The 9,377-nt window shown below is 39.6% G+C and overlaps 1 protein-coding gene across 3 annotated transcripts; it reads right to left on the bottom strand.

Annotated features, from left to right (window-relative positions):
- Positions 1-780: 780 nt before the first annotated feature.
- zgc:123258 (uncharacterized protein LOC641502 homolog) lies at positions 781-8,149 on the bottom strand. 3 transcript variants are annotated; one of them, XM_029145163.3, is made up of 17 exons: positions 7,939-8,149; positions 7,014-7,124; positions 6,640-6,822; positions 6,322-6,411; positions 6,060-6,193; positions 5,777-5,940; positions 5,591-5,687; positions 5,358-5,459; positions 5,108-5,189; positions 4,759-4,833; positions 4,568-4,624; positions 4,125-4,178; positions 3,494-3,593; positions 3,285-3,365; positions 2,961-3,121; positions 1,814-1,847; positions 781-1,270 (listed from the first exon to the last, which is right to left on the bottom strand). In XM_029145163.3, exons 1-17 carry the CDS (start codon positions 7,996-7,998, stop codon positions 1,233-1,235), a joined length of 1,623 nt encoding a protein of 540 aa, XP_029000996.1. In that variant the 5' UTR covers positions 7,999-8,149; the 3' UTR covers positions 781-1,232. The 3 variants fall into 3 exon arrangements, with proteins under 3 accessions (XP_029000996.1, XP_029000997.1, XP_029000998.1); XM_029145164.3 differs by lacking the exon at positions 1,814-1,847; XM_029145165.3 differs by lacking the exon at positions 4,125-4,178.
- Between the last annotated feature and the right edge of the window lie 1,228 nt (positions 8,150-9,377).

Below are 9,377 nucleotides of genomic sequence, written 5' to 3'. Positions count from 1 at the left end.
TTTATTCTAACGGCCTTACGGTCAAACGACCGTGTCCCTTTGCTTTTTTTATTTGTCTTACTCCATGTGGAGAATAATGGTCAAGTTTTGAAGACCAATGAGGACATAAAGTTGTTTTAGCATCAGTTGTCCCCTAGATGTCGCCAGAGCCCATTGAAAAGAAATCCATGCGGCTGTTAAAGTCCATGAACTGAAAAACAATACACTGCTTTAAGAATATTCAACAGGATCGACTATATTAATAATGCAAAAGAAAAATGATTGAAAAGAAAGGAAGCAAAATATTCCATAATGTGTTTCAATTACAGTACCAAGTAAAGTAAAACAAGATGTCTGCAGGACCCTCATAGCTACGATCGTGTTACTCTGAAAGCAGATCAGCTCTGAGCAGCTCCAGGACTTCCAGGTGGATTGTCCTTCAAGGTTGGTTTAAACCCCACCCCCTGATGCTGCTGGTCCCTGGGACGTTGACCTTTCAAGACTTTGTCATGTTTTTACTCCGATATGTGTATATGCAGACAGAGATCCCCCAACGTGCCCTTCTCTTCCAGAGATCAGGTTGCTCACATTCACATGGTGTCCTTGTTGCACTGTTGTCAGTCATTAAGCTGGAGGCCTCTCACTCATACTCCTTGTCCTTTACCTAAATGAAGTTCCTAATGCATAGCATGATCTTAAAACACACTTTGTTTGTTTTTGGCCTCATTATCTGCAATAATACATACATATCTAGTTTGTATACATATATAATAAAGATCTAACAAGACAATATGTAGAAACTACATTTCAATAGAAGTTGTTCATTTAATATAAGGCAATGAAAGAAATCACATCATACAAACATTATACAATGAAACTCAAAAATGGGTACCAAACGTCTCATAATGTAGATGTAAGTAAAAGCCCAACCCTCACCTGTTACTGATAAAAAAGATGTTAAGCCAAATAATATAAAGTGCTTCCTTTTCTCAGTTGTATGCAATCACCACCAAGGCAAAGTCATTACAGTTTCAGAACATGACATTAACAGACCTTTCAGGCACAAAACAAGCCTTTTTGATCACTATAAACATCAGATACATATTTGTTAACCTTCTAATCATTTACAGCAGTCAAACGACCCCAATATGTTGTGAGAATCTGTTGATGTTCTCTTGTTTAGCAAATGTAATATTAAAATATATTTTTAAAAGTTCCAGCTCTTGGCTTCTTGTTTATTATTGTACAGTAAGTCAGCATTGTTCTCCTATGGAGCGTCCAGTTCTTCTCTCTGAAGAAAAAAAAAGCAAACAAAGTTAGTTTTTTTCCAATGAAACAAAAAGGTCACATATTTCAAATTTTACTTCAGCGTATAAGGCGAAGGGTGAGTGGTACTTTCTACAGATACAAAGCCACAGAGAAAACAAATTCTGAAAAACATTCCAATGCTATCCCAGGTTAACTGCAAGCAACAAAATGCAAAATGAACATGTGGGTGAACGTCAGTGGTGAAAGAGACGAGATAAAACTTCGCAAAGAAACAAACTGAAGGAAAAAAGGCAAAAAGGTAATGGCATTCCAAGGCCCTGGCTTCAAGAGAGAACTGAAACTAGGGGCATCTAGTGGCTGGTCAATAGAACACACCTCTCTTTACAAGCCTAAGCCAAAATCTTTATAGAAATTTATTGAACTGATAAAAATGAGTAAAGTTAAATGATAAACATAAAAGAGGATTAAAACAGGAAGCTGATCAAAGAAGAGAGGCAGTGCAGTAAGCAACACCATAAAATGGTAGGAGAGATACAGCAAAAGTCTGGTTTGGATGGAACCACACCTGGCAACAAAGGTTCCCTGGATGAATCCAAGACCTGGTGAAGACAAAGCCCGGTCAGAGGTTTCTCTCTCTCGGACACACAAAAAAACACACTCATGCACCGCTCTCTAAGATTAGGGAATTTACTTTTAAAGAATTTCATAACCAGCTACAAACTGCATATTTTATATGTAATTATGACCTCTTCCCATATTAGGTCAATGGTTCTACTTCCACTTAGAGATATAATATTGTACAAACAAAAACAAACTGTGACAAAGCATCTAAAAAAATGCAAATTAACCAACAGATTTCAAAACTGACAATTATGGCTATTTTATTTGTCTCTCCAGGAAACATGGCGTAATTTTATGGGACTTGAAATCTTGCAATAAAAGAAATGACTGACCTTGTAATAAATGTCTTATGATGCATGTCATTTGCTTAATTTCACCTTGTTTAGGTTTACACACCTAGTCTCCTCAGGCCAAGGAGCACATTAGTCACATAGGATAGTCTCAGGAAGCGGTCGTATACTTTAATGTTCGCACACTACTTTGCTGATCTAATTGAAAAGGGAGAAAATGGTAAACTGAGCTAAACAAGTTGAGTAACAGGCTATGACAACCTGCTTGGAGATTGCCAAAAGCCATTTATAAGTTTGAGGAAAAGCATGTTCTGATCTGACCTCTGGTCAGAGTTGAGAGAGGGGTGAATGCAGTTAAATACAGAAACATCCAGAAGGAAAACATGCCCAACGGTGCCGAACACCTGACATTGGGGTAAAAAGTTCACCTTTCAGAATGAAATGGACGTAACACTAGTGAAGCTCATCTAATTGTCCACAACAAACACCATAAACAAACGGGCAGAACTGGAAATACATCCTTCAAACTGCCACTCACTGCACTGACAGTGCTTTGCATCCTCAGATGCCTGGTGGAACCATCCTCATGTCACTTCACTGCATCACAAGACAATAGCTTTGAGAAAGGGAAATGCCAGTAATGTTACGCTTGGTAGTAAAGAATTTAAGCCTTGTTCAATTTAGATTCATGAAAGCACGACTAGAAAAGACTAAGAGTAGACTAAAATAACTGCGACAGCACTGAGGAAGCATCATTACAGCTTTGCTAGTAAGATTGAAGATATAAAAAAAAATGCTCACCTCACAAATGGCTCCTGCCCAAAAGTGCTTCATTTCTCCACGGCACCCAGCCACCACAGCAGATGTTATCAGAGTAAAAGGCACAAGGTAGAGCAGAGCCGGCTGACCCATAGCCGACAGCAGCATCATGGCAAAAGTCAGTATCATTCCCAGAAAATAGGCTGAAAGGAGAAGAGATAAAAGACAAAACTACTGTAGAGCACAACACACACAAACAATTAGTCATCAGTAAACCGAGTAAATACAGGCCAGACTGCTGCTGATCTGAAAGGAGGAAGTCTGTGTCCATGAATGAATGGATGTCAAAGCTGTGCAGTGACGTACCTATGCAGCAGCTGACAAAGTAGATTTTCCTCCTGCTGTTGATCCACACATCAAACCTGCTGCAGTAAGCCACAAGGAGACCTGTTGGACCATGAAGCGGTAGAGTGACTACACAAAGTGCTGTAATTTATTTATGGCCTTTCTTATATAAAGACACAGTATTCAACAGATACAGTTTAGCCAAACACTGATCATCCCTGTGACCTCACCTGGAACAATAATGTCTCCATAACCCAGGATGGAGAACTGCATCCCACACAGGTTCTGAGCCCAAGCTGAGAACCGTGGGACACGCATCACCACAGGAAGCTGAGGAAATGAAACATTTCTGGTGTTTGAAATTACAGTGAAAGAACAACTAAAACAAATGAAGTGAGATGCATTTTCTCTGCCTCGTATGAATTTATTAATGTCACTGTTGTACGAAGCCCAAGTGCTACTAATCCACTACTAAAAAAGCCCAATTCCACTAATGTTATTTCTATTTTTATGTAAAGAGTGTCATGCTATTACAGTAGAAAAGATTGAACGCCTCGATTGTGATCAGAACTAACGGCAAAACGTTCTTGAAAGGTGTCAAACTGTTTTCGTTTGTTTAAGAAAGTGCTCACAATCACAGAATAGAAGCACAACTAGCCGACTTGAAGGTAAACTAAAATTAGAAAAAGCAAATACAAGATGACACTGAAGTCTCTAATGTTCGAAAAGCAGTGTCATGTGATTTAACAGGAACATCCTAATGACATAAATCCTACATTTGCTGTATTTAACTTTTTTTTTAAACCAACAACAGAATGTAGCATTACAAGATGGGTGCATGGGTAACAAGTCAAGTCTTACTTTCTCAGAGGGAGTCTGGGGATCGACAGGGACCTCCACCATGTTACCCTGCGTCTACGACAGAGCCCACCCAGCCCATCACACAGTTAGTCAACCACCCTACGCGTCACTGCTGGGCATCATCAAGAAGCAGTGCATTCCAGCCAGGATGTTAATTAAGCTATGTGAGACACGATGAGGAATTCCACAAGGCTTATCGTGGCATCCATTAACAGGGGTGATAAAACTGGGGGATTTATTCGAAAAGATTTTGGTATTCCGTCACCTAATAAATAAAGGCCAAGTCCTACATATTTAAATTTGAAGGAACAATGGGTGACCCATGAATTTGCCTTAAATTTATTATTATTGTTAGACACTTGACGTAATTTATTATTTTAGCAATGCCTAGTAAGAATGGTGGAGTTCCTCCTCATTGCAGGAAGTAATGAAGCAGGATTTACCTTCTCTCCAGATGCATCTGGACCCAGAGCAACCTGCACCATGATACTGACTCCATTCTGTGTACAATGAAAGAAATATCACCGAAATACACGTTAGACAGATTTCACATAATAGGTATGTAATTGTACACACAAATAAACTGTTCGATTAAATACTGAAATCAGTGTCTATTAGGTATGAATAAAAATACCTTGGTGAATAATGGTGTAATGAAGACGAAGAAAACGTCATATACAACCAGAAGGCTCAGTAGAATCACACAGATCTGTAAGAATGAAGAAAGGCTCAAAAAAGAATCACAAGTGGTGTGTGTGTATATATATATAAATTTTGATAACCAAAAACACAGAAAACACATCTTCCCACCAACTTTTGAGTACTTAAATAAAATATTTTTTCCCATTTACCATATGCTCTTGTATAAAAGGCATATACCAAATGGCTAAATGTATTAAACATCTCACCAGTAAAACTACAATAACAGTTAGTCCCTAAACCCAGGAGAAGATCAGCCTTATAAAATGATTTTTGACAGATACCTTGAAATTGGACAGTGAAATGGACTTCATGAAGTTGAGGCAGAAAGCTATCCCAAGAAGGTCCTGAAGGATCCAGATCCATCTAAAGAACACAAAAGCTTCTTTATTCAGTACTTTAATATCACTATGTGCTTCAACAAAGCAGTGTTGCTCTATTTACCGGTATAGCTGTATAGAAAAACCTGGATCGCCATACAATACTGTAAATGATTAGGGTATTTACAAAATCATTTCAGCTAATAAACAGTACCTGTCTTCATTTCTGTACACTCCCCAAATCACAGCAACGGTTATGCAGACAGCAGCCAGCAACATGGACCTCACAGAGAAGTTGTAATTTCTGACAGAGAAGCTAGAAGATGAACATAAGCGTTGTAAAATGAATGGAGACTGTCACAGCAAGTGTTTGTGGATTTGACTGTGGCTGTGATTTACACTAGCATTTATATATCTTTTCAGTTATAAAAAGAGCAGACCACAAACCTCAGAGTACCGCAGCCAATTTTATCCATCACGGCATCAAAACAGCTGTAGAGCGCAGAGGCAGATGCCAGGCAGAATATAGCAATAATGATGTAAACTAGGGGGACAAACGCACCAGAATGCACCATGAACACCAGATCATTTTACTTATGTGAATGATCAAGATTCACTGTTCCTCCCACTCACCAAGGATGTTGTAGAAAAAGTACATGAGGACCAGCATTCCACACATTAAGGCCACAAAGATAAGCACTTTGAGAGGAGAGTACAGGGAAAGTTCTCCACTGTCTTCTTTGCTTCCTTTTCCTCCTCCTGCTGCTGCTGTTGGTGAGCAAGCGTTCAACCGATCTCTGCCACAAAAACAAGAAACAGCACCAGTTTTTGATGTGCCTTCTAAACCCAGGACATTTTAAATTTTAAAAAGCATGATTAGAAATTGATATTTTTACGTGCAGCTCAGATGTCTCACCTCTCGCAGGCCCCACTCCAGTAGCCACCCAGGACAACTGTGACCATGGAAATAAGCAGAATCACTAAAATGCTTGGGTCAACCTTCGCTTGTGGGGGAGCATACAGCTGCACCTGCATCTCTTTGCCAAACACCTGAAAATATGCACAAAGATTTTAAATTCAATGAATGTTTGAGCCAGTATTATGTTGTTTATCCAGACGCCTTTAATAAAAGCGTTAGTGCAAAGACTAGGACGCTGAAAAAAGAAATGTCGTCTGACCTGCTGTGCTTCCAGGAAGTCTCTGTATTTCATAAGAGCCAGAGGAATGTGGACCTTTGCATACTCAGAGTCATTAGCTGATGGAGTGATCTGAAAGGGATACAATCATGGCAGCAAACTTAACATTTGCATTACATACAAAATATATGTTAAGATGAAAATCCCCACATCCACTCCACAGATGTGTCACTTCCTTATTTTTGAATCACTATCCACATCTCTAATAGGTTCCATAAAGGTTTATGACACTAGTATTATGATCACAGACAAAACACAAAAGGTTATCAAGAGAACTGTAAACGCATGTATAAAGCCCACCAATGATGTGTTGCTGGCAATGAGTAAAACTGTAGCGCCCAGACTCTGAGCAACCAGAGCCTTCTCGCTGAAATCACACTCTCCTCTCATCACCACCAAGGCCTTGCCCTTAACCACATCTGGACTGACTCCGGAACCGTTGCACAGCAGACTGGAGGTCAGATTTACCAGAGGATACGGTGTCTAAAAATGAAAAATAATGCGTGATCAGAACGGCACTAAAAATCCTGTAATTAACTGAAACTGAAGTACATTTCAGGCTTATCTGGTTAATCTGACCTTGTGTGAAAACCTTTGTTGTTGTTCACTGAGGTTACAAATGCTGATATTTATTTAGAGCACAGATTAGTGCACAGAAGAATTGAAGAACTTACGGCAGCATCGAGGCTTTTTGACAGCGGGGTCCAGGAGTGATTGTGGACAATGCAGTACTCCCTACTTGTACTTCCATTGGAAATGTGCAAAACTCCTTCTTGGCAGCTTATCTAGTGAAAGAGAAACTTACTGACTTTAAAGTGTTAGGAAAATATTTAAACCCGAGAAGAAGGGAAAGGGAAAGACCTCATCTGAGGCCTAACACAAGCTGCATTTAATTAGGCATGAAGTAGCTGTTTCGTTTGTCTCTGGATCGTGATGGTTTGTCTCAACTAAGCACTGCTCAAGAGCAAAACACCGTTTAGACTTCATGCTGTAGTGTTGTCGTTGCAGTCTAGGTTATGATTGCTGGTTTGCATATGGCTTGCAAATGCATGCTCGCTGCTGCATCACTGGCAAATGAGCAACCCTTCGTCTACTGAGGTAAAATAACAACCGGACTGTCTCAGCTTTGTGACTGCCTCCACTAAAACCCGTTGCTTCCTCTTAATCTGTTGGGTGAATCTAAAACAAACTTGTCACCAAAGACGTTATTGACCAAAGACCAGATCTCTTTTATAGAAAAATTGAAAACAAGCTTTAATTTAAAAAGCCTCTCTTCACGGCACCGAACGTTAGCTACAAACGAAGTTAATTAAATGTAATTAATGTATGCGGGACCGAAAGAGAACTATAAAAAATGATAAAAACCCAGGCCTTACATCGGAAGACGCCCGGAAGCTAATATCAGAGCTAAAGTTAGACGATGACCAGAGCCATTTGTGTTGTTAAATACACACGACGGCGTCTTTTCATATAAAAACGACCAATGTATTGACTACGCACTAATTAAAACAGACGCGGCTGACACGTCTATCGCATTGTCGGGCCTGTAAACTGACAACACAACCAAAACAGATTTATGCTATTCATTAAAAAACTTACCTGCGATACCATAAAGAATACAGACAAGATAACGACTTCGACGGCTCTCCCCATTTTCATAACACTCGCCAGTTTGCACTTCTACAGCATCACAATTCACTAGCTTCTGTTCTCACACTTTTTATCCGCTAACACTAAGTTTCTCCTATCGTCATAGCTGCCGCTTAGCCGCCTGTGGCTAACACCGACTTCCTGTATTGGCTCGTGACCGATGACGCGCTGCTGACGCGCTTGTCGTCGAGAAGACGTTCGAAGCGAGCAGCGACGGATGGAGCCAGTAAAACACCGGCAAGAAGGGCGACGCAGGACGGTTTATTGCTAAAACAACACAAATTAAGCACAAACACAAAAGTTTCCGAAAAGGGGATAAAACAGTTTAGAGCCTTGTCACATTTAATCAGCACATCGTTTCTGAGCTCGACTTTCTCCTCTGAGATGCAAACTAAGAGATAAGATAAGAAAAACCTATAATAGTCCCACAGAGGGGAAATTGCTTCACACAACAGCAAAGTCCAGAGCTGTACAGAACAGCAGAGAGTGAGTTTGAGGTCATTGGAAGTGTGTAAATGTAAATCTTGCACCGGTTTGCACAAATGTTGCATAGAAGAGTTGTTGCATATTGTGTAAATATATAACCATTAATAAGTAAACTGCAAGGAATAAGGTGGATGAGGCCCTGAGCTGTGTGATACAGTAAATGCATCACATTGACATTCGATTCACTTCACTCACTGACAGCTCGTCTATTTTGCGTCAGCTGCAGCTTCAGGTCCTTGTCTCTTGTGTTGTCCTGTTTGGTTTTTAGACTCCTGATCAGCTTCTCACCCCGCTTTCTAACAGGACTTCCTGGTTCTGACCTTTTCATGTTGTTGATTAAGAGCAAATTTGACCTTTCTGTTATACCTGCCTGGAGTTAACGCTGTGCTTTCTGAGCCACTGCAGCATCGTGACTAGTTAAAATGAACAAAAGCAGAAGGCAAAAGCACTTAGAAATGTTTTTGGTATTAATAAAAAAGACCAGAAGTGGGAACATTTTGTATGTATATTGCGTTTATACACCCACATCCAATTTATTTCATAATTTGTCATGTGTTTTGTTTATTTTGGTTTGTGGTCATATTTATAATAAGTAGTGAACAGAAAAAAAGTCTTTATTCTTTTTTACATGAATTAAAAAAATAGTCTTTATTAAATATCTTGGAGCCCAAAAAAGTGATGGCAACTGATTTTTACTGGTTCTGTATGTGTTTTATTGTTTTATTGCATTAAATTAGTTTTAAATGTATCCAAAGTACTGTAATGATTCATTAACATAAACGAGTGTGAATTAAGAGTGAGGGCTTGTGTTGTGACACAGCTTCATGCTCGGGGCCCGTGATAAACGAACCCAGAAGACTGTGCTGACAAATAACAACATGTTCTGGGTCAACATGTTCTCT

This window comes from Betta splendens, chromosome 3 (genome assembly GCF_900634795.4).
Source record: "Betta splendens chromosome 3, fBetSpl5.4, whole genome shotgun sequence".
Classification (NCBI taxonomy): Eukaryota; Metazoa; Chordata; class Actinopteri; order Anabantiformes; family Osphronemidae; genus Betta; species Betta splendens.
Note: the sequence above shows the minus strand (reverse complement) of the source record. Positions and strands in the feature narration are given on the sequence as shown.

Excerpts from the sequence above, each read along its gene's own strand:
- zgc:123258 (XM_029145163.3), bottom strand. The coding sequence starts at position 7,998 with ATGAAAATGGGGAGAGCCGTCGAAGTCGTTATCTTGTCTGTATTCTTT. Across the intron at positions 6,412-6,639 it reads TTGCCAGCAACACATCATTG|ATCACTCCATCAGCTAATGA; the intron begins GTGGGCTTTATA and ends TATCCCTTTCAG. Across the intron at positions 5,941-6,059 it reads TGGAGTGGGGCCTGCGAGAG|AGATCGGTTGAACGCTTGCT; the intron begins GTGAGACATCTG and ends TTTTTGTGGCAG.